The 26,118-nt window shown below is 37.5% G+C and overlaps 1 protein-coding gene across 1 annotated transcript in view; it reads left to right on the forward strand.

The window, feature by feature from the left end:
• The window catches only part of TMPRSS11A (transmembrane serine protease 11A), a 37,266-nt gene extending 15,558 nt beyond the window's left edge, over positions 1–21,708 (forward strand). Inside the window, exons 4-9 of the mRNA XM_054683982.2 lie at positions 952–1,112; positions 6,830–6,868; positions 8,071–8,242; positions 11,762–12,021; positions 16,283–16,425; positions 19,503–21,708. Coding sequence (XP_054539957.2) covers positions 952–1,112; positions 6,830–6,868; positions 8,071–8,242; positions 11,762–12,021; positions 16,283–16,425; positions 19,503–19,664 — 937 coding nt within the window. The 3' untranslated portion in view covers positions 19,665–21,708. The remainder of the gene's footprint in view (positions 1–951; positions 1,113–6,829; positions 6,869–8,070; positions 8,243–11,761; positions 12,022–16,282; positions 16,426–19,502) is intronic.
• The last annotated feature ends 4,410 nt before the right edge of the window (positions 21,709–26,118 follow it).

Genomic DNA, 26,118 nt, shown 5'->3' on the forward strand with positions numbered 1-26,118 from the left:
ATTAGTCATCTGTTTGCCAATTTGACATAAAATTCTAGTTATTTAGATCTTTATATTCCAGAGCCTAAATGAACAAAAATACATAAATTGTCTCAGAATTTCCTTTTAGCCAAAAGATTCAGGGAGATGGGCCTCTAGTGTTTTTCACAGTTTTTTTTTTTTTTGTAAAAAAAAAAAAAAAAGGAGAGATAACAGATCAATATGTATTAGTTTCAAGGTTTTTTGTTTTTTTTTTTTAAACAAAAACCTGTAATTGCTTTTCCTATTTTAACAGTATTTAAAAGTTTAGTTCCTCAGGTAACAGAACTTGAACCTGTTTATATGATAAAAGTTCAAGAAATTGGGCATGTTTAATTTGGAGAAGACTCGGGGACCACAATATTGTTGTCTTCAAATATTTGGGCTAGAGGAGGAAATTATTTTATGTATGTTCCAACTGGTAGACCTAAGCCTTATGGAATGGGAGATATAGGGAGACATATTTCAACTCAAAATGATGAACTCTTAAAAGCAGAGCTGACCAAAGAGAAACAGGCCTCTTTAGAAAATTAAACTTACTATCTTTTTAATTACTGCACTGTCATTAGAGGGCCAATTGTCATGGACCCTGTAGAAGTGATTCAGGTATCAAATATACAATTGATTAGCCTAAGAAAACATGAAGGCTTCTTCTAACTCTCAGAGCTTGTAATTTTGATGATGATTTTTTATATCTGTCATTCCTAGCTGCTGTAACAATCCTTCAAATTAATGGGGAAAATGCACTGAAAACATAATGAAAGCTAGAAGAGGGAACATATGAAATGACCTTGGGTCAGAATGACATGAGAGGATCAGCACTTGACACTCTCAGCAACTGAGGGATCATTCGGGGGAGGAAGATACAGGTAAGCCTGAAGGACAATTCCAGGTGTATTCTTTGAAAATGTACCTTTCTTTTCTGTGTCATAGTCCAGAGGAAGATGGTGTGAAAGTAGATGTCATTATGGTGTTCCAGTTCCCCTCTACTGAACAAAGGGCAGTAAGAGAGAAGAAAATCCAAAGCATCTTAAATCAGAAGATAAGGAATTTAAGAGCCTTGCCAATAAATGCCTCATCAGTTCAAGTTAATGGTAAGGAGGTCCCCTTCTATGTGATATGAAGTTCTCTATTAGGTCCATGTTTTGACTAATCTCAAATTTATTTGTCATTATTTCCATTTCAAATAATAGCTAGAATTCAGATGAAAAAATTCAAGTTAAAGATGTGACATTTCAAGGTGTATTAGTCTCTAATGTAAGCATGTCTGAAGTTAGTCATCCAGTGGTTTTCCCAACAGTAATTGATTGGCACTCATCCCAAAATATAGGCAAGCATTTACAACTAACAGAGAGTTAATCCCACCCAGGCACTGCCTCCATGACTAAGCAAGTGAAAATACTAGGGGTTTAGCAATAATTGTTTTTCTGGGTGGGACCTTCCTAAAACACAAATTCATGTGTTGCCATACTTTTATTGATAGTTTCTATATATGGTGATATACAATTTTTGTTAGCTTTTTTTCCTATGGGCATTTGGGAAAATGGCAAGCCAACTTTAAAGTTGTTAGAGTCATTTTACCGTTAATGCTTTAAAAATCACAGCCTAGGAAAACATCACTGAAACTATGTGTACATTGTTCCACTTTTCTCTTTTTTTTTGGTTCACCCTTAGCCCATTATACCATTATCACTTCCCTCAATTAAGGAGAATGGACCTTTATCAAGGTCTATCTCTATGGCCTTTACCTTAAGTAACTAATTTCTTTTTATATTCCAGTGACGTACGCAAATTCACCTTTATAGAAGTGAAATTCACACAAAAAGAGTTGAGGAATTCAGTAATTAAAAGGAGCTAAGAATCAAATTTAAATCTCTAATTTCTTAAAAGGCTCCAATTAAAAAAGGTTTCTATAGTCAAACACATCTTAAAAATTCTGGCTATGATACTCGTTTCTTGGAAATTCTTCCTTATAGTATCATATTAAAAATTCTAAGGCAGCCAGCTAGAGAGAAACTTGTTTACCCTCGTCCGCTAAGCTGTTTGCACAGCATCTTCTTCCAACAGACAAGTATAGATTTCTCCTACAAATTTCAATGGATACCAGACCTAAGTGTTACAGAAGAGATTCAGGGCAAGCGATTTTTATCAGACATGAAACAGGACACTCTGCCCTTGTAAGGGTCTAGCTGACACTTCAAGAGGAAACCAGATAAGGAAGTAAAAAATGTGAGGTAATGGAATGGGCAGATGTTTGCTGATGTGAGAACGAGTCAGCTACTTAGGGAATAAAGCTGAGGACCTCTCCCAGCCAGAAGGGAGGAACCTGACAAGTGCTTAATCCATCTTCTTTGTTAGATGGGGAAGCAAATGAATAGAAGTTGTGAAACAATGGGCATTCTGATAATTTACATGATGCTTTCTGTGTAATTTCCAATAAATAGTTAATCTGTCAGGAATGTAAAAGCCTGAACTATCTGAAACCAGAGTAAAGCATAAATTGTTCATTGGCTGCCTGGTCTTTTTGTTTTTTGTAGGCTCAGCTTCTAAACTTCAGCTTATTTTAATAATTGTACTAAATTAAAAGGTAGGATATGCTAATGGAGAACCTGATTTGAGAGTTACCTGAGGCTGGGCATGGTGGCTCACGCCTATAATCCCAGCACTTTGGGAGGCCGAGGCGGGTGGATCACCTGAGGTCAGGAGTTCAAGACCAGCCTGGCCAATATGGTGAAACCCCGTCTCTTCTAAAAATACAAAATATTAGTCAGGCCTGGTGGCAGGCGCCTGTAATCCCAGCTACTTGGGAGACTGAGGGGGAAGAATCACTTGAACCCGGGAGGCGGAGGTTGCAGTGAGCCAAGATCGCGCCACTGCACTCAAGCCTGGGCTTGACAGAGCAAGACTCCATCTCCAAAAAAATAAAAAATAAAAGAGTTACCTGACCAATTCTAACTCCACTAAGTCACTACAGGACCACCCAAATAATTGGCTCATGCCTTTGTCTTCATTTTCTCATCTGTAAAATTCCAATGGTAATGTTTGTTCTTCCTGAAATCACAGAGAGATTATAACGATATACAAGGAAATAGAAAACACAATGTGAAATAAAGAGGCTGTTATTAATGAGAAAACTATTATGTTGTGCATATGCTTTGGAAACCTGAAATCATTCATTTGAGTGATTGACTAGTAGCAGAAAGATAGATCCTTGAAAGTTTCAGAATGTTCAACGTAGAAAGAACAGTGTTTGTTAGTAATATGGGAGCCTAGGGGGTGTTGCTTTTCTGGCCAGAAACCTCTGTGGCCAGTGGTTGGTGCCTTTGCCCAAGTTTTGCTCTGGCCCACTGGGCTCGTTCTGCCCACTTGACCTGGCAGACTGTGCCCACCTCCTGCTACCAGCCTGGATCCCATGCCCACCAAGGCCAACCCAGGCATGGAGCTGTGAGGGTTGTCTGAGCAAGCACAGGGTCTGGCCACTGCCCACAGCCAGGCACACTGGCTGCAGCATGACGGGCAGCTCCAGGCACTGGCACAGGTGTGCTGTCTCTCTGTGAGGCTGTGGCTGGACAAAGCTCACTGCAAGCAGCTTCCCTGGCAGGCACCTGGGAATGTGGTGGCACCCAGGAAGCTTGGAGATGCCAGGAACTGCAGGGTCCCAAAGAGGGAGTCACAACCCTGGCTTGGGGAGCTCCCAGGTCTGGGATCCCTAAAGGGCTGCAGCTTTTCTCTCTTTTTACCCACAATGTGGCCAGCAAGGGGTATGTTTCATTCCTGTTTGTGTTACAGCTCTTTTAGTCTTGCTATTTGGCAGGTCCTGAGTTCTTGTCCTGAGACCAAGAAGAATGAGGTATGCAGACAAGTGGAGGGTGAGCAAGACGAAGAAAGGTTTACTGAGCAAGAGAACAGCTCACAGGAGACCCACAGTGGGCAGCTCCTCTTCATAGCCAGGGTGTCCCAACAAGTGTCCAGCTCCTAGCAAAGAGGAGGCCCTGGATGTAGAAGCTCCTCTCTGCAGGCAGGTTGTCCTGTTGAGTGTTCAGCTTTCAGCACACAGTAGGCAGTAGGCCCTAGAGTGGTCTATCTCCTCTCTGCAGGCAGGTAGTCCCATGGTCTCCCAGTCACCTCTCCATCTGCAAGGGTCCAATGCTGCCTCCGGCACCTCTCTGCCCACCCCTCCGTGCCTGACCAAGCTGCTCCCCTACCAGTGGGCAACTCAGCCCAGCCCCATTGTGGTAGCTTCCAGGGTGGCAGGCTCTGGGGGCTCCCAGGGATGGGCTCCAAGGACTGTCCACCTTCTCCCCACGCCCTCCCTGCAGTGGCCATGGTCAAGAATGGCAATGTGGGGCCAGGTTCCGGAGCAGGAGAGGCTCCAGGCCTGGGAGCGGGTCCTGCCTGGTCACGTGAGGTTGGGGGTGGCACAGTCGGCTGCCTCAGGGATGTGGGACACAGGGGACCCACCACCATCACTGCTACTCCCGCATCCGCTCCTGCTACCACTGCTCCAGACAGCCTGTAGCTGCCATCACTAGCACTTAAGAAAGGCACATTCAGTGGACAGCTCAGGAAAATCTTTAAGTCAATTTTTTATAGGCAAAAACATTGTTTCCTGGGCAAACAAAATTTATGGACTACCAATAAATAGAAAACTGTAGAGATTCTAGATTAAGTCTAGAAATAATCCTGTAGCCCAAGATTTATTTATAATTTGTCAAGAATCTGTATTTTGTTTTGACAAAAAAAACTGTGTGGTGTGGGTCCTTCAGGAGACACAGTGTGACAAAGCAAAGCTAAAATCAACTTCTTTGCATTGCAAACACCAAGGCTGTAGTCAAGCAGCTCACTGCCTATGTGTCAGATGACTTTGCTTCATTTTTCATCATGATACTTGTAGTCTATAGAGCCCTGAATATTAACTAGCTTTCTCCCAACTCAGAACCGTGTTAGGAGGTGGTTGCTTTCAAAACTAAAGTGTTAATATTTATTTCCATTTCTATACCAGGAAAGTAAAAATCTTTGGTCAAAATTAGAAATCTTTAACAACTAGTTACTTGTGTATTGACAGTTTGTTTCCAGGTGTAATCATTCTCCCTTAAAATCCGGTTATATTCACGACCATTATACTTATCCTGGTATCATTCCTGGAAATGGGTAACTTGCATCCTGCTCAGACTAAGTTGACAAAGTTTCAATTGAAGAATTCTAACTTTATGCTATTTTCCACTTTATTGCATTACAAAGGACAAAATATACAGTTTTCTTAAAAATGAAATAAATTTACTGCCTTAAACTACATTTGACGGTAAACTGAGTTCCTTCCATAGAATAACCACTAACAGCAATCCATGGTCCTGAGCAATTGATTCTTCACCATACAATGATTTGGGATGCCTTTAAGGGTATATTTGAATTGAATATTTTCAAAAGCTCCCACTTTGTAGAGTTTATCATCACTAGTTTCCCCAGTGGAATTTGTAGAAAGTTAGTAGAATGAAACAATCTTATTTTGTATAATGAGGAATAGAATACTGAGAATGTGTCTGAGAAACATGGCACTGGTAGGAAAAAGTAAAACAGTTTATTCTCATCTGCTCAGTAAGCTAAGTCATTTTAACTTGAAAATCATCAAAATTTTCATGAAACCTTCCACCAACTTTATTTTTCCCCAGCTTTAGTAAGATATAATTGACAAATAAAAATTGTATACTGTATATAACATGATGCTTTGATACATGTATACAAGTTTAAATATTTGTGTTTCCTTAGTCAAACTCCTCACTTTTTTGGAAGTTGACAGAATTTAATCTTGGATTGTGTCCAATAACTAGCTTTTACCACTATTCAGTATATTTTGGATAAGAAACACATAACAGTTTATTCTTTAAAAAAGCAATTTTACTATTTAGGAACTGTGTTTAAAAAGCATTTTAAATATCATTTATGCAAGAGTTTTCAAGGTTTTTTTCATTCTAAGCCCTTTAACCAAAAAAAAAAAAAAAAAAAAAAAAAGATTTATGTGAAATTCAAAGTAAATAGAAGAGATCAAAGCAGATCTGTTCTGGCTGAGGCTGAGTTTGAGACCTGTAAGACAGTCTACTTGCCATATGGCTTGGCTGTATCCCCACCCAAATCTCATCTTGAATTGTAGCCCCCATAATTCCCAAATGTTGTGAGAGGGACCTGGTGGGAGATAAATTAAATCATGGGTGCAGTTTCCCCCATACTGTTCTATGGTAGTGAATGAGATCTGATGGTTTTTTAAGAGGCTTCCCCTTTCACTTGGCTCACATTCTCTGACTTGCTTGCCACCATGTAAGACATGCCTTTTGCCTTCCTCCATGATTGTGAGGCCTCCCCAGCCACATGGAACTCTGAGTCCATTAAACCTCTTTTTCTTTATAAATTACCCAGTCTCAGATATGTCTTTATCAGCAGTGTGAAAACAAACTAATATAACCTGTTTCCTCTGTCCCATTTATCCATCTTCTGAAGTGGAATGCAAAGAAGCTTTACCCCGAACTGCTGGAAAACCATAGTTCTCTATTAATACAAACTATTTGTGGGCTTTAGTCATCCACTATTTGTGCCTTACTCACCCATTGCTTGTGATAGTATCCACCTAATTAGAGGCTGCCTATAAGTCTCTACAAAAACTGTACACAGATGTTGTTATATCAGATAGCCATTCTCCTAATTATATGTTCAACTGTCTAGAATCCATATATGGTCAGTATCCTCTGATTATTCCTGGTCATTGAGACCAACCAGGAAAATATCAAATTATCACTATTTGTTTTATCTTCTTTTTCAGCAATGAGCTCATCAACAGGGGAGTTAACTGTCCAAGCAAGTAAGTCAAGTTAGCTTATATAAACAAGTTCAATTTTCACATCAGAAAGGACATTTTCAAATATTTGCTCATACTTGCCCATCTGTCCTCCAGATTTTCTTTGAGAGATAATAACTATTTGTATGATAGATTTAAATACTTTTTTTTTCTAACTCATGGACTGATCTTTTAGTCATGTTCAAGAAATAAATTGCCATGGTAACCTTCTGGGGCAATTTGAAGAAAGCATATATTTTTGATTGGGAATATTGGACTTGTTTTTCTAATTTTTAAAAATGCCATAAAATGTACTTTCTGCTACAAAATAAAATAATAAGAAAGTAATCAATAGGAAGGACATAAAACCCATTGTCTGTGACTGACAAGTTATCTGTGAAATATGCTAAGGTCAGGAGTTCGAGACCAGCCTGACCAACATGGAGAAGAAAACCCATCTCTATTAAAAATACAAAAATTAGCCGGGTGCGGTGGCAGGTGCCTGTAGTCCCAGCTACTTGGGAGGCTGAGGCAGGAGAATCACTTGAACCTGGGAGGCAGAGGTTGCAGTGAGCCAAGATTGCACCACTGCACTCCAGCCTCGGCGACAGAGTGAGACTCCATCTCAAAAAAAAAGAAAAAAAATATGCTTAATATATTCATCTTAATCGCTAACAGTGGCTTCATTAAATCACTTCAAATCACTGTGGCCTAAATTTCGAAAGATTTTACAAAAAACAGTGATGAATTTGAGCAATGATGTTCATGCATTTGCCTCTGTGTCTTGCAAACACCCTAAGTATTTTTATCCATGTGTTTATTCATTCAACAATATCTTTTAACATCTACCAAGTGCCAGAAATTAGACCAGGAGTTGGTGGTACCATTGTGAATAAAACATGATCCCTGCTCTAAAATTAGAATTCCAAAGTAGAGAAAGATATAAATAAATCAGGAAGTATGAAAATAATGTGATAAATGCTATGACAGAGGAAGTGCATAGTGCTATGATAGTTGATCAGAGAGTCAGCTAACCTGTTCTCACAGAGTAAGAAAGTGAACCCTGAAATGTAAGAGAGAAGAGGCCATGAATCCAGTGACAGGTGGGTTAAGTGTCCTGGGCAGGAGGAGTAGTATACGAAAATGTCTTCGGGCAAGTAAGAATGGGGTCATTTCTTGTAATTACAAGATGTTTCTTATAACTTAATGATCTCATCTTTTTTCAGGTTGTGGTAAACGAGTTGTTCCATTAAACGTCAACAGAATAGCATCTGGAGTCATTGCACCCAAGGCGGCCTGGCCTTGGCAAGCTTCCCTTCAGTATGATAACATCCATCAGTGTGGGGCCACCTTGATTAGTAATACATGGCTTGTCACTGCAGCACACTGCTTCCAGAAGTAAGTTATTGACCTTAAGTTAGAACCCACTTTTGCTAAAAAGCCCTGAGTTTTGTCATATTCTTGGTAACAATTAATGTCTCAAATATTACTGAAGTAAAATAAGAAAAAGTTATTTCAGGTTCTTTTCTAAAATAATGTTACACATGTATACTTAATCAGAAATTTGATGGGAATAAAGGAAGTAACAGTCAATATCCTAGTATCCATCAATCATTTCCTCAAAGTTTTTAATAAGGAAACTGTGTAAGGAATCAGAACTATTTTGCAACATCCTAACACAAAATATTCACTAATAACATGTACCATTAATCTTTTGTCAAACAATGCTCTCCACTTAAAACTAGTGTCTGTTTCTGCCAAACACTTGGCCAGTCTCATACTGATCTTAAATAATCAAACTAATTCCAAAGTAAAATGGAAATTTTCAATAAATGCTGGAAGTTGGTAACCGTGATGATGGAGAACCGCAGATAAATTTAGAGCATTGACATATGAAGATCTGTGGAATCAGAACAGTTTACAACCAAAATGAGAGATTGCTAGCATGATAAAGACAGGCACTTCAAAAGAGATTCCTCGGAGTATCAAAGGATTCAGAGAGGCCCTTGGGCCACTCAATGTGACCTTCGCATAATAGAGCATCTCTTCACAGTAGTGACACAAAAGACAAAGCTGAAGTGAAGAATAGCAAATTGTGCTATCCTATAATTGTTTCTGAATGCATACATTTTATTAAATATAAGATTAAATGACTTTTTATAACTTTTAATCTTACTTTTCAAGATAATAACCAGTCATTTTTATCACTATTACATTTAGAATTTTAGATTTGTTTCTAAGTAGATTAACTGTATCGCCTTTCTTCTTCATTGCCAATTATTACAGTAATAACAAAGACTTCTTGAGTATCTCTATATAATGGGTGGCAGCAGGATTTAGTGGGAAAAATATGTCCCAGGCAGTTGGAGAGCTGGGCAAATTATTGAACCTTAGTGTATTAGGTAATAGATAGGCTAGATCTTTTCACATTCTTTTTGACCTATAAAATTCTAACTTTTGTTACTATAATAAATTTCATTTGCCTAGGAGCATAAATCTTTATAGAGACTCTTAATATTCCAAAGAATATACATATTAAGAATCTAGGCTTGGCATGATGGCTCATGCCTGTAATCCCAGCATTTTGGGAGGCCGAGGCAAGAGGACCACTTGAGCTCAGGAGTTCAAGACCAGCTTGGGCAAGATAGTGAAACCCCATTGGGCATGGTGGTGCATACCTATCATCCCAGCTACTTGGGAGGCTAAGGCAGGAGGATCCCTTAAGCCCTGGAGTTTGAGTCTCCTGCAAGCTATGATTGCACCACTGCACTCCAGCCTGAGTGACAATGCAAGACCCCATCTTAAAAAAATAGTAATATATTTTTAAAAATAATCTACATAAATTCTTAATGTTTGAAAGATGTGAGAGCTCAGTAAGCTGATATATTAGAAAGCCAGAAATCCCTTATGCTGGTGTCTGGTTTTTCAAAGTAATGGGAAACTTACTTTGCCAAAGTTAGCCATTTTTGTGGTAGATAGTTCTATTTTTGCAAATATCTTTATAGCATTGAACACCAAATCTATACTCTATTAACTTCTACCATCAATATTTGTTTTTCTTTTAATCTGAAACAACAGGAACCAATTTTATTTCTTCATTCATATAACAGCTATTCTTTAGTTTCTCTTTTTCAGACCAAACATAAAATGAGGGAGAATATCCAAACCATAAGTGAAAATAAATATCATTACTGTGAGCTTTAGTTTGCTAAGGATAATGACCTCCAGCCCTATCCATGTCCCTGCAAAGGGCATGATTTTGTTCTTTTTATGGCTGCATAGTATTCCATGGTGTATGTATACCACATTTTCTTTATCCAGTCTATCACTAATGGGCATTTAGGTTGATTCCATGTCTTTGCTATACTGAAGAGTGCTAGAGGGAGAGGATCAGGAAAAATAACTAATGGGTACTAGGCTTAATACCTGGGTGATGAAATAATATGTACAACAAAACCCCATGACACAAGTTTACCTGTGTAACAAACCTGCGCATGTAACCCTGAACTTAGAAAAAAGTATATATATGCACACACATATATATGCATACATATATATGTGTGTATATATATGCATATATGTGTGTGTATATATATATAAAAAAAATATATATATATATATAATTACCTCATTTTTCCAGAACCAACTTCCAGATGCCCTACCACATTGGTTCTTATTCTCTGAACATTCGAGACTTTGTCAGTGTCTTCCTTAAAATATGCTTCCAATAACTAAATACACCAAGACAGATGTGTGACTAGTGTCACACATAACAAAATAAAGCAGGAAGTCTTCTGAAAAATACAAATAATGTAAATTGGTGGGAGACAGTGTTTTATAAAGGGAAGAGCAGAGAGAGGCAGGCAGATATGTGATGTGAATCAAATAGTTTAACCTATCCAGGCTTTATTTTCCTTAAGTATAAAACACAGTCTTTACTAGATGATCTTTCATTGCTACTAAATGATTTTTCCGATCCCTGTATGTACCATAATCCACCCATTGCCCAAGCCCACAAGCTAGAAGTCAACCGCATTTACCACATTTGATCATCTCTCAAAGGACTATGCAGTCATCTAATAGACTTTACCACATCCATTCTTGACCTTCAAGAATCTACTCCCCAGAAAGAACCAACATGTTTTTTAAAAATGTAAATGAGACTACATTATTCTCTGGCTTAATTATCCAGTAGATTCCCATATCACTTCAATAAAATTTAAGCACTTTATCATGACCTATAAAACACTCTAAAATCTAGTCCCTGCTTACCTCTCCAAGCTCACCCCCAACCATTCTTTCCCTTGTGTTCTGACTGCAGCCCATCCAACCCAAGACCTTGGGATTTTTGCCTGGAAACTTGTTTCCCTCATCTCCTCACACTGATCCTCTTTTACTATGTCTTAGCCCAAATGCGTTCTTAAAATAATCATAATGACCTGTTAGTACTCTATTCCGTTACCCTATTTTATTTTGTTCATAGCCTTTATCAATGTTTAAGATTATTTATCTATTTGTTTGCTTGCTTTGATCCTTTTCCTTCTCTGGAATCTTATACTCCTGTGAGCAGGCATCTTAGGTCTTGTTCATCACTTTATCCCCAGCAGTTCAGATAAGGCTCAGCACACAGATGCTCAGTAAATATTTGTGGAAGGGATAAATGAATGATATTTTATGTGTATTACAGTTCTAAAATTCAATAGTTTTGTATTAAATATCAGTTCTAATATGGCATTTATATGATTTTATCTTTCAAAATATTAGCAATAGATTATATTTAAATGATAAAAGAAAACTATAACTGCAGCCAAGTATTCTCAGGATTGTATTTCTCTTATATTAGCCTAAATGCAATTAATCTAGCTCATATACTTCGGGCAGCTTATATATATTCTGTTAATTTCTAACCTTTTCCAGGTATAAAAATCCACATCAATGGACTGTTAGTTTTGGAACAAAAATCAACCCTCCCTTAATGAAAAGAAATGTCAGAAGATTTATTATCCATGAGAAGTACCGCTCTGCAGCAAGAGAGTACGACATTGCTGTTGTGCAGGTCTCTTCCAGAGTCACCTTTTCGGATGACATACGCCGGATTTGTTTGCCAGAAGCCTCTGCATCCTTCCAACCAAATTTGACTGTCTACATCACAGGATTTGGAGCACTTTACTATGGTGGTGGGTATCTCAGGATAGCTAACAGAGCACTAAGCCCTGTCTAAGGCAATGTGATTTCATCTCCATCAATATTATCCTGACAGCCATTTCCACACAGTCTGGTTGGATTAGTTAGGGTTCTTATTTTGTGTGACAGAAATTCAGTTCACATTAACCAGTGCAGAATAAAAAACAAAGAAACAAAAACTTCCACAAATTTGGCTCACGTAATTTGGAAGTCAAAAAAGTGTAGTAAGTTTCACTTCAGACACAGGGGTTTATATGATGTCATCTGGCTCTGTGTCTCTGAATTTGAATTTTTTGCCCCTGCTTTTCTCTATGTTGGCTTCATTCAGAGGGATGCTAGCTTCACCTAGTGTCAGAGGTGGCTAACAACACCTCAACACATCATCCTCAACCAAGAAAAAATACATAGAAAGGAACATTTATTTCTTTTCTTTGCCAGAATTCACATTAATTTCTATTGTTCCAGCTGTGTCTAGGAGGACTCAGATTGAGTGGCTAACTCAAATATTCTTTATGCCTATGTAGCAAAATTTGCTTTAGTACTGAAGAAGCTAATTTAAGCGTGATGGTGAGTAAGAATAGTGTAGAGATAAATTGTCAAATTTTTTGTCCCCTCTAAAAGTATTCAACTTGATATACTAACTTAGTCTTGTAAGAAATAATGATGATTTAGTTACTGAATGTTCTAGGCAATCTTAGTGAGACACGCTCTGGATTCTACCATGTGGTCCAGGTACATATGTATAACAAAAGCTAGAGAGTTTCTTTAACACTGGGCTTGAGAAAATGCAAAAGGGCTTTCTGAGAATGACTAAATCTATTTGCAGGATTCTATACAATTTATTTACCTACAAGAAATTATAAAGAATAAGCTTTTGATTCTCAGTCTACCATTAAGGAACTAGGAATAACCTTTCACTCACATAGGCAGGAATAGGTTTTAGGGTCTCTAGATTTTTTCCAGATGTCCCATGTGGTTTTGTTTCATCTTATACAGAGTGAGACATGCATTGCTTTCTTTAAGGTTGTATTACCAATCACAGAAAATATTACCTATGGTTTATTAATTCTAGTAGATCTAGTGCTGCTGTAAGCCTGACACCTCCCTAGGTCTGCACTCTCTTGGATGGATTTTCTCTGAAGATAGGGCTTGCATTCTCTGCTTCATAGTGGTGGGAAAGACATCACAAATCCCCTTTGGCTTGGTGGGAAAAATCACTTTCAGGAGTTTGAGACGGGCACAGAAACATACCTGTCATAATGCGCTGTGAGTGGCAACAGAATCTGACACTTATAGAGCACTCCACCCTACTTGAATACGGCCTCTCTTGGTGAGTGACCCACAGGTGCTTTTAATCTATTAAATAGATTAAATTAACCTATCATTCTTAATCTGTTAAGTACATTAATAGATTAAAAGCACCCATTCGTTACTCACCAAGAGAGGCCATATTCAAGTCTGTAAAGCAAACCCTAAGAAGTTTTTTAAAATTGAAATTGTACAAAGTATACTCTCTGATCCTAATGGAATCTAACTAGACATCAGTAACAGAAAGATAACATAAAAATCCCCAAATGCTTACCAATTAAAAAACATATGTAAATAAAGAGAATATCTCAAAGAAATTTGTAAAAACACATAGAACTAAATGAAAACAAAAATATACAAATATATGCCAGATGCTGCTAAAATAGTGTAGAAAGGGAAATTTATAGAAAATGCATATTATAAGGAAAGATATCAAATCAATAATTAAGTTCTCACTTCAAGAAACTGGAAAAAGAAAAAATAAACCTAAAACAAACATAAGGAAGGAAATAATAAGAATAAGAATAGAAATGAATAAAATTGAAAATAAGAAACAATATAGAAAATTGATAAGTAAAAAGCTGATTATTTAATAAAATCAATATTTTGCTAGAAATGTCATTAAGCATTTTTACAGAAGATGAGATATAGCTCAGGGATGTCCAGAATTTATGGGCTATGCTTTTCATGAGTTGGAATACATTTTACCAACCAGTTTAGTTTGCTGAAGAAGTTGTGGATTTGCACTGTCACCTACTTACAATACGTAGATTGTCAGTTTCACTTTACTCTTCTCACCATTATTATTTTTTTATTTGTATTTTTATTTTTATTTTGAAACAGAGTCTCGCTCTGTCTCCCAGGCTGGAGTGCAGTGGCGTGATCTCGGCTCACTGCAAGCTCCGCCTCCCGGGTTCACGCCATTCTCCTGCCTCAGCCTCCCGAGTAGCTGGGACTGCAGGCGCCCGCCAGCATGCCCGGCTAATTGTTTTGTAGTTTTAGTAAAGAAGGGGTTTCACCGTGTTAGCCAGGATGGTTTTGATCTCCTGACCTCGTGACCCACCTGCCTCGGCCTCCCAAAGCGCTGGGATTACAGGCGTGAGCCACCGCGCGCCAGGCCATGAATGTTTTTAATTGATGATATAGTAGGCAATATAAATGTGTGTGTGTGTGTGTGTGTGTGTGTGTGTGTGTGTGTGTGTATATAATATATATAAACCAATTGTATTCAAATAACAGAATAATTTGAAAAATCTCTTAGCATATTTCTGAGTTACACACTTAAATCTTCTGAGCACTTTTAAATATGTGTTTACAAACATTTCTTCAGAAATAAATCTTGGAAATCGTCTTCTAAAGAAACTGGTGTATTAGGGTTTTTTCAAATGTACTTAGTTTTTCTTAAAATTGATGTATAAAATTGCATGTACTTACCATGTACAACATAATGTGTTGAAGTATAGTATATGTACACTGTGAGTGTTAAATCTAGTTAATTAAGAAACGTCTTATTTTACATAATTATCATTTTTGTGGCAAGAACACTTAATATCTACTCTTGTAGCGTTTCTCAAGAATACGATATATCAACAGTAGGCAACCAGAAGCTGGGGGTCTTTACAGGGGAAGGAGTTGGGGAGATGCTGGTCAACAAATTCATATTTGCAGTTAGGAAGAAAAAGTTCAAGAGATCTCTCATCCATCATGGTGACCATAGCTGATGATACATCGTATTCTTGTATTAGTTTTTTATAAATGTGTAACAAATAACCACAAACAGTTAAAACAGCACTCATTTATTTTTATCTCACTGTTTTCATGAGTCAGACTTTCAGACACAGCTTAGTTGGGTCCTCTTAGGGTCTCACCAAACTGTAATCAAGATGTCGGCTGGGGTTGTGGCCACATCTGTGGCTCCTTTGAAGGTTTCCTCAAGGTTTGCTGGCAGAATTCCTTTACTCGCAGCTGTAGAATGCATGCCAGCTTGCTGCTTTAACTCTTTAGGAAAGTGTCTCAACTCCAGCAAGGTTCGCCCTTTTTGAAATGGCTCAGCTGATTAGGTCAGGCCCACCTTTGATAATCTCCTTTTGATGAATTCAAAGTCAAACTCATTAGAGGTCTTAATCACATCTGTAAAATTCCCTCATCTTGGCCATATAACATAATCTAATCATGAGAATGGCATCCCTCATATTCACAGATCCTGCCCATATTTGGGAGGAGGGGAATCACATAGGAATCTTGGGGACCATCCTAGAATTCTGCCAACCATGGGGTCATGGTTTCCCAATCAATATATGGTTTAGTATAAAGAATCCCTGAATGCTTGTGCTATTCTTGGTTTTCTACGTAGCCTGCCATAATAATGGTTTCTAAAACTCAGAACCTAGCTTACAGTCTGCAGCCACCAACTTGTAATACATTAGAAGTGAAATCATTGCCATTTAATGCATTTATATATATATGTATGATATATAATATATGTATATTTCACATATATCTTATATATGTGAAAGCTCATCATAAACTTTAAATAATAAAATAAATGTACATAGTATTATAGGCATTTTATCAAGCCAATGGAGAAAACCATCTAGGCATGCAAAGTTTCTGGGAACACTCTGGAACCCACAGATAAAAGCTTTACAAAAGATAAAAGGCCTTCCTGAAATATATAAGCTGATTATTTTTAAGGTTAGATTTTCCAGAAAAAATAATCCAAATGGCTTTCTCGCTTTGAGAAGTTTTTATAAAAATGTGATTGGACAATAATTATCATTAGATGTGCCAGATTTAACCAGAAATTCTTTTTTCTAGAAACTGCTTATATTAACTTCATTCTGTATTGACAATTTTACTATGAAAAAAATATTAGGAAAGTCTGCTCATTCACTCTAGCCAAAGATGCTGATTGTAAATACTAGAATAACTCTATTTTTCCTTAAGGGGAATCCCAAAATGATCTCCGAGAAGCCAGAGTGAAAATCATAAGTGATGATGTCTGCAAGCAACCACAGGTGTATGGCAATGATATAAAACCTGGAATGTTCTGTGCCGGATATAGGGAAGGAATTTATGATGCCTGCAGGGTAAGTTGGAGGGATTTTTTTATATTACTAACTCAAAAATTTTTATCTGTCTCAGGATATATTATATGTTCTTTACATAAGGACAAAACATAGATATCATGTCAGCTCAAAAAAGTTACAAATGCAAATTTCACAGCACAAAATACTTTTAAATGTTTTATTAAGATAAATGAAGTAAGAGTTTCTCTGATGCTATCAAACAAACAAAATTAGAATTTCTTAACCAGAAATCCAAAGATTAATAAAGCAGTTTATTTTCTCAAGGGGCTCACACTCAAGAAAGAAAATAATCATAAACAGAGAAGTATAAAGTGATGTTATGAATAATATAATGAAAAGCAAATATTTTTCTTGAAGGAAACATTTTTGGAACAAGTATCAGAGAGATGAGACATAAATAAGGCCTGAAGAATAAATAACATCCAATTTCAGAATAAGAAAATAATGTTATAGAAAAGACAAAAAGCATAGCCAAAATTATGAAGGTGTGAAATTACAATTCATATCTGAGGGAACTCCAAGTAATTGGTTGGGTCTCAGCATGAGGAGGATGAGAGGAGAAACAAGTAGATAACCATGAGAAGGTGGATTAGGCCATGTTGTGATTCCATGGGCCCTCCCCAGTGCCCTCATCTGCCTTCTAACATGTATGTTTTCCAACGAAGGTACATTTCTTCCTGGAGACACTTGCTTTTTAACATGAGATTCTTTAGAACTCTAAGGAGGCCACTCTATGTGGAAATGATGGAATGGTATTGATATCAGGTGGCAGAAAGTCCTGTCCAGAGTCCCACAAACTGTACCACATGTGCGACCTCTATCAGAAAAGGAGCAGGGACCTATGAGACATAGAGGCTGGGCAAAAGCAGGATCTGGTCCACAGCCAGCTTCGGTTGCTAATAATGTGGAGGGAGGCAGGCAGAATTTAGGGATTCCAACAAAAGGTCCATACCACGGGGAACAGGTGGAAGGTGCAGGAGTCTTGGAGCAGACAGGACCGGGGAATTCAGGTGAACCATGACATAACTGAAAAGCCTTAGGAGGGATTGGTGGTCATAGAGATGCTTCACTGGATTGGGGAGCAGAGGTAAACTTGCTGCCTAACTATGCAAAGTAAGTGATAAAACAAGGCTTTAGTCATAGAAAAATACAGTAAGTTATCAGGGCAGCGGTTCAGGTACAAGGATCCAAGACAGGAATACAGTGATTGTAATTGGGGCACACGGTGAGGGGCCTAGTCTGATACAACAGAAGTGCAAGCACCACCAACACCTAGTCTTTCTCCATAAGTCTTTCTCTCCAGAGCCCTCATGACCTAATCACTTCTTCTTAGGTCCCATCTCTCAACACTGTTGTATTGGGGATTAAGTTTCCCCAACCTATGAACTCTTGGGCACACATTCAAACCATAGCACCACCCAGCACAAAAGCACAGAGCTTCCAATATGGTTTCTAGCACCATACCCTAGAACCAAACAGTAAGAATCACCTCTGGAAATGTAGCAATAATATAATCATAATTTTTAAAATCCAGTGGAAGGATTGGAAGATAAAATCAAGGAAATCTCTCAGAAAGAACAACAACAACAAAAAAGACACAGAGGAGAAAAATAATCAGAAAAATTAAGAAAATTAGAGGATAAGCTCAGGAGATCCAACATCAAATGAATAGGAGCTCTGAAAACATAAAACATGAGTGTACAATATTAAAAAAAATAAAGAATGCTCCTAGTTCTGAAGCTTACGTGCATCCTATTGAAGAAAAGGTCCAAGTAGTGCTGGGCACGATAAATGAAGTACTTCTTTCCAAGACATACCATCATAAAGGGTCAGAAGCCAGGGATAGGGAGAACAATCTTAAAACTTTGAAGGAAGAAGCATCAGAACTACATAGAACTCCTCAACAGTAACTCTAGAAGGTAGAGGACTGTGGAAAACACATTCAAGTTTCAAAGGGAAGATTATTTCAACCTAGATTCCTGCCCATGCTAACTAAATATCAACTGTGAGGGTGGAATTAAGAATTTTAGACAAGCAATGACTGAAAAAAATGTACTTCTGATACCCTATTTCTTAGGAAACTACTTGAGAGGGTACCTCAGCAAAATGAGGGAATAAATCAAGAAAGTGGAAGACGTAAGACCTGAAACTGTTAGTCCAACACTAAAGAGTGGTATCAGATAATCCCAACACCATAGTTCTGCACCAGGCTTAAAGTAACCAGCTCAAATTTGAGCAGAAGTAAGAAAAGATTGTGTGTGTGTGTGTATGTGTGTATGTGTGTGTGTGTGTGTGTGTTGATATGGTGGAACAGCTTCAGAGGAAGCAAAAGAACTAACAAGCTATCTGATGTCCTTGAACATTAGTAAACATTATTGTGAGGTGTTGGTAGATCTTTTGGAGCATTCAGCATTTACCAGGTACATAGAAAACTATCCACATGAAAAAAAGAGTTGTGTTATTAATTCTAGGAAAGCAAAAAAAGATTTCTGTAATCCAAATATGTTACTTGACTCTTCAATTAATAAAATTTACAAACTGGTACTAAATGTAGGCTGTTAATTTAACCAAAAATAGAGATGCTATAATGTAAAGATGTGGTGTGGAAAAGTTGCAAAGAAGTTGTAAAACAACTAAATCCTTAACTATGTAAGAGAAAATAAATATTTACTGTCTAAACCTAGAAGCTGTAATTTGAGCATATTATCTAGTGATAAGGAGTTAGATACTATAAGAAATCATTAAACAAGCATGAAGTGGCTACCTCTTGGAGAACAGCTTGCGTGAGGTAACATGGGACATAATTGCTTTTCAAGCCTCTTCATGTTTTTTCGTTTTTGCCTTTTTTAACTAAGTTGCTGTTTACTCTAACAAAATAAATTTTATTTTTTAAATGTGAAAGTTGAACCTTAAGGCTCTTTGTAATATTAAAATCCATGTCTCAATTAATTATTCTGTGTTGATAGTCTATACATGTACTGTCTAGTAACAAAATATGTGATTCATCAAAATATCTTAAATAATGAGCTTTATGTTTAGCTAATTTTCTTTCTTTTTTCTTATGTTTTTATTTTTAGGGTGATTCTGGGGGACCTTTAGTCACAAGGGATCTGAAAGATACCTGGTATCTCATTGGAATTGTAAGCTGGGGAGATAACTGTGGTCAAAAGGACAAGCCTGGAGTCTACACACAAGTGACTTATTACCGAAACTGGATTGCTTCAAAAACAGGCATCTAATTCACGATAAAAGTTAAACAAAGAAAGCTGTATGCAGGTCATATATGCATGAGAATTCAACTATTTAGTGGGTGTAGTACAACAAAGTGATATTAAATTACTGGATCTAGTAACACGAAACACACAACGTAAGTTATTTAGAATCACTTTAATCAACCAATAATCCTTAGCCAATTTATAAGGGACTTTTATTTGTAAAGTAATGGATCTGGCTTGAAAAATATGGTAGAGATACTTAGCTCTTTAAATCACGAATGTTGAAGTACCAGTGAGACTCAATACATATTTTTGAAGATAGTCCATGGGATTTTTAGATTGTCGTTGTCAAGGGTCTCCTTTTAACTGAGAAACTTTTTGAACTCACAAAGTGTTCAAGAAACCCTTGTATAATTCCCTACATTTCTCTCGAGCTCACAAATACTTTTTTTTTCTTTTTCCTTATTCAATCAGATTTTTCAAAGTACCTTTCCACCATAGGAAATGAATTTTCTACTTCTACACCCATTTGAGAGACACCAATAAAAGAAAGTCATATGTAGGAAACAAAGTCTGATAGTAAAACAAGCCAGAGATCTTCTAACTTTTTTTAGTTATAAAACCTCTAATTTTTTGGTGACTTTTCTACACACACACACACACACACACACACACATACACACAGTCACATAGATATTCTTATCCTACAGATATAATCAGAAAAATCCCGATTAATGAATTATATATAGATAGATAGAGTGATTCGTTAATCAAAACTATGTATTTGTTAAAAATTTGGGAGAAGGTGATGGTAATTTCATTAGTCCCAAAACACCGGCATAAGAAATTTGACGTTTCACAGATGCACTTACATATTTTGACCACAAGGGAGAAATTTTGTGCATTATTATTGTAGGGTTAAACGCCTGAAAAAAATAAGCATTTACTAATACCTTGAAAAATCAAAGAACATTATCTTCCTCTGTAGCAAGAAAAATTTTATGCCCTCGCATTGCTACAGCCAAATAGCTTATAAGGCTTATGGCAATGTCCCAACTATTGCAATCATAAAACCCTAGTTTTAGAAAAATTTGAAAATAAATATAAAATTTGAGCACCTACTGCATATAACACATGTGGCTATAACATATAACATATAGTATGTTTTCTCTTTTGGACCACTTTGTTATATGTGGTCCACAAGAGAAAACATACTCCATCAGCAACGTGTCTCCTGAAGTCATTAGGAGAGTAAGGCTCATGTATTTTGTAATACAATTAAATTAAGGCTTTATGGAAGCAATTATTCTGCTTGGCAATGCCTGTGAAATATTATGGTCTGCAGGCTGGGGAGTCATTTACTCATTTAGCCCATATATAAGACAAATCATTGGAACGATGAACTTGCTTTATAATAATTTCCCTCACATGCTATTGAGAAGGCATGAAAATAATCCTAAAATATCTAAAAGAGATATGCAGTCACTCATAAAACACTTGATTCATAATTTAGACTCATAGAATTTTAAAGCTGAGAAGAGATTGCATGTCACATAGGCCAATATACTTATGTTATGTTTAAGAGAACTGAAGCCAGAAAACATAAATGACTCAATGAAGCAATAGGTAGTCTGAATCAACAATGGGCCTAGAACACAGGTACCAGTTTCACCTTCCCTTTTTCTTACAAAGTATCTTTATTATTGCCTATTTTTATTGAATCATCAGATCTATAAAATTTTAAGTGAGAGCTATTGAACCTGTATTAAGGTAGAAAACTCTTAAGATAAGAATTTTAAATGATGAGATTCATTTAGGCAGCTGGCTGCCAATTCTCTGAATTCACTTCAAGACAAAGTTTCTTCTTCATATATAAATATTCATAGGCATATAAATTATTCTATATTATGGTGGTAAAACTTAATGCTGACTTTGGATGTTCAGATTCAGGAAATGATCTTAGAATTATAAACTTTGTATTTTTAAACTATTTGGTGCAGCATTTCATTTTGGGTCACATGTAAGCAGATATTGATATGTCATTTTTAATCTAATAAAGTTGGTGATCAGAGCATTCTACAAACAATATCACTGAGTTTGTTTTAGGCCAATATCATGAATCTTTCAATTGTCATTAAAATCACATTTCTTTTAAATAACTAGTTTGGATCACTCTGAAGCTGAGTTCACAAACTTGGTGCTATTAATATTTTGATCTGGATAATGCTTTATTGTAAGGGGCTATCCTGTTCAATGTAGAATACTTAGCAGCATCCCACTAGATGCCTGCAGCATACCCCTTTTCTCAAATTATTATAATAAAAAATATCTCCAGACATTGGCAAAGGTCCCCTAAGGTATAAAATTGTCCCCTTTTGAGAACCACTATTCTGGATTCACTTGATCATTTTTAGAAATGTGAGAGATGACTCAAAGTCATGACATCAAATATTCAGAAACTATAGTTTTCTGATCAAGCTGAACATTCACTATCATGTTCCTAAAAGAAATAACAGAATACATGACTGGTGCTTCAGTCTGTGGCTGTTTCAAATACAGACTGATCTCCCCGCACGTAATGTCCTCAAAGAATTTGTCTTATGCTTCTGCCTGAACTAGAGTGTAGTCATAGAGCACCATGAAAGTTTTCCATGAAGATAGGGCTTTATGAAAAACACCCTCTAGCAGAGTTTCTCTACCTTGACCAAAATCCACAGTAGGAAATATGTTTTACATCACAGCTCCCTACATATACAACCAAATACATACAAAAATTGAAACAGAAGTTTCATAAAACAATACTTACCATTACAAAATGTAATGAAATCTAATATTTTCTACTTTATTGTACTCTATGCTACTCAATTCTATTCTACTTTTAAAAAAACATTTACCCCGTCGACTAAATTGATTCCACAATCTAATCAATCATGACCGGCAATGCCAATAAATGTTCTCAAATAATCATTCACTATTATATTTTTTATTTGTATAAATTTAAGGGGTACAAAGTGCAGTTTTGTTACATGGATATATGTACAGTGGTGAAGTCTGAGCATTTAGTGTATTATTAACATTCATTTGGGGAGGAGTGGAACAGGATAACAGAATAGAAGCCTCCACTGATTGTCCCCCTTCCCAAAGGACACCAATTTAACAACTATCTACACAAAATGATCACCTTCATAAGAACCAAAAATAAGGTGAGAACTCACAGTATCTGGTTTTAACTTTATATCACTGAAAGAGGCACTGAAAAGGTAGGAGAAACAGTCCTGAATCACTGGCACCATGCCTCCCCCGTACCCTGGAAGCAGCGGTGTGGTGCAAAGAATATTTTGGCGTGCTAGGCAGAGAGAGATGACAGTATTTTTGAGGCACTAAACTCAGTGCTGCCCTATTATAACAGAAAACAAACATAGACTAAACTCAGCTGACACCCACCCATGGAGCGAGTATGTAAACCAGCCATAACCAGAGGAGAATAATCTATCCCAGTGGTCCAGCCTTGTGTTCCTGCGAGCCTCACCACCATGGGCTAAAGTGCACTGCGGTTCCAAATAAACTTGACAGGCAGGCTAGGCAACAAGGATTGAAACACTTAGGTGTGTCCCAGTGCTGAACTGGGCCCAGAGAGGGTGGATTGGAGAGGACATGTAACCTACTGAGACCAGCTGAGAGAGTGCTTGCATCACCTCTCCCCTAAGCCCAGGCTGCACAACTCATAGCCCCAAAAGAGAATCATTCCCTCCATTTGAGGAGAGAGGACAGAATAGTGGGGAGGACTTTGTCTTGCATCTTGGATACAAGCTCAGCCACAGCAGGATAGGGCACGGGTCAGAGTCATGAGGCCCCCTTTCCAGGTCCTAGCTCCTGGATGATATTTCTAAACACACCCTGGGCCAGAAGGGACCCTGTTTCCTTAAAGGGAAGGACCCAGTTCTGGCAGGATTCATCACCCCCTAACGAAAGAGCCCTTGGGCCCTGAAGAACCAGCAGCAATACCTAGGTAATGTGTCGAAGGGTTTGTGTAAGACTCTAAGATGGGCTGGGCTCAGATGAGACTCAGCATATTCCCAGCTGTGATGGCTACAAGGCTCCTTTCCTTTAAGAACAGCAGAGAGAAAAGCAAAGGGGACTTTGTCCTGCACTTTCGGTACTAGGTTGGCCACAGGGGCATAGAGTACCAAGTGGGCCCTTGGGGTCTCCAACTAGGACTTGACCCTTGGATGGCATTTCTGGACCTTCCCTGGGCCAGAAGGGAGCCTATTCACCCTAAAGGGTGAATCTCAGGCCAGGCAGAATTCACCACATGCTGACGAAAGAGCCCTTGGGCCTTAGGGGAACATCAATAGTACTCTGGCAGTACTCCCATGGGCCTGTGATAGTGATGGCCATGGGGTGAGTCTCCTCTGCCTTTGGAAAAGGGAAGGACTGCATCTCTTGGTTTGAGTGCCAGCTCAGGCACAGTACAATAGAAAGTCAGGTAGACTTCTACAGTTTTTGACTCTAGTCCCTGGCTCCCAGAAGGCACCCTGGACATGCCCAGGGGTGGGGGAACTCACCCTGAAGGGAAGGATACAGGCCTGGCTGGCTTTGCCACTTGCTGATAGTAGAGTCCCAGGGCCTTGAATGAACATAGGTCATAGCCAGGGAGTGGTTACAGCAGGCCTTGGGTGAGACTCAGAGCTGTGCTGGCTTTGGGTCTGACCCAGCACAGTTCTAGTAGTGTTGGTCATACAGATGCTTGTGTTACACCATCCCCAGTTACAGGTGTCTTAGAATACAGAGAGAGACTTCATTCACTTTGGAGAAAGTAAGGAAAGAGAACAAGAGTCTCTGCCTGGTAATCCAGAGAATTCTTTCAGCTCTTTTCCAAGACCATCAAGGCAGTACTCTATGAATCTGCAAGAACCACAGTGTTACTGGGCCTTGGGTGCCCCCTTAAAGCAGATAGAGCTTTGATCACAACACTCAAGTCCTGTTAAATATCTGGAAAGCCTTCCCAAGAAGGATGGGTACAAATAAGCCCAGATTGAGAAAACTATAATAAATACCTAACTCTTCAAAGCTCAGACACTGAAGAACATCTACAAGCATTAACAACATCCAGGAAAAATGTGACCTCATCAAATGAACAAAATAAGGCACCAGGGACCAATCCTGGACAAAGAAGGATATGTGAACTTTAAAACAGATAATTCAAAATAGCCACGTTGAAGAAACTCAGAGAAATTCAAGACAAGACAGCGAAGGAATACAGAATGCAATCAGGTAAATTTAACAAAGAGATTGAAATAATTAGAAAGAACTAAGCAGAAATTCTGGAGTTGAAAAATGCAACTGGCATACTGAAGAATGCATCAGAGTTTTTTAATAGCAGAAGTAACTAGACAGGAGAAAAAATTAGTGAGCCTGAAGATAGGGTATTTGAAAATTCAATCAGATGAAACAAAAGAAGAAAGAATTAAAAAAAAAAGAAGCACACCTACAAGATTTAGAAAATGGCCTAAAAAGAGCAAATTAAGAGTTTTTGGCCTTAAAGAGGAAATAGAGAAAGAGATAGAGGTAGAAGAGTTTCATTCAAGGGATAGTAATGGAGAACTTTACAAACCTAGAGAAAGATATCCATATCCAAGGACAAGAAGGTGACAGAACACCAAGCCAATTTAATCCAAAGAAGACTACCTCAAGGCATTTGATAATCAAATTCCCAAAGGTCAAAGATAAAGAAAGGATCCTAAAAGCAACAAGAGAAAAGAAACAAATGACATACATTGGAGCTCCAATATATCTGGCAGCAGACTTTTCATTGGAAACCTTACCAGTCAGGAAAGAGTAGCATGACATATTTAAAGTGCTGAAGGAAAAAATATTTACCCCAGAAGAGTATATCCAGCGAATATGTATTTCAAACATGAAGGAGAAATGAAGACTTTCTCAGACAATCAAAAGCTGAGAGATTTCATCAACACCAGACCTGTCCTATAAGAATTGCTACAGGGAGTACTTCAATCAGAAAGAAAAGGATGTTAATAAAATTAGAGACAAGAAGGTACAAAACTCACTGATAATAGGAAATACATAGAAAAACACAGAATATTATAACACAGTAAATGTGGTGTGTAAACTACTCTTATCTTAAGTAGAAAGACTAAAGGATGAACCAATCAAAAACAATAACTGCAATAACTATTCAAGACAAAGACAGTACAATAAGATATAAATAGAAACAATAAAAAGTTAAAAAGCAGGGGAACTAAATTAAGGCATAAAGTCTTTGTTAGTTTTGTATTGGCTAGTTTGTTTGTTTATGAAAACAGTGTTAAATTGTTATCAGCTTAAAATAAAACATTTTTTTAAATTGAAATAGTATCCAGTGTCTTGTCTGACCACCATAGAATAGAACTAAAAAGCAATAACAAGAGAAATTTGGGAAACTATACAAATACATACTATACAAATACATGTAAAGTAA

This window comes from Pan troglodytes, chromosome 3 (assembly GCF_028858775.2).
Source record: "Pan troglodytes isolate AG18354 chromosome 3, NHGRI_mPanTro3-v2.0_pri, whole genome shotgun sequence".
Classification (NCBI taxonomy): Eukaryota; Metazoa; Chordata; class Mammalia; order Primates; family Hominidae; genus Pan; species Pan troglodytes.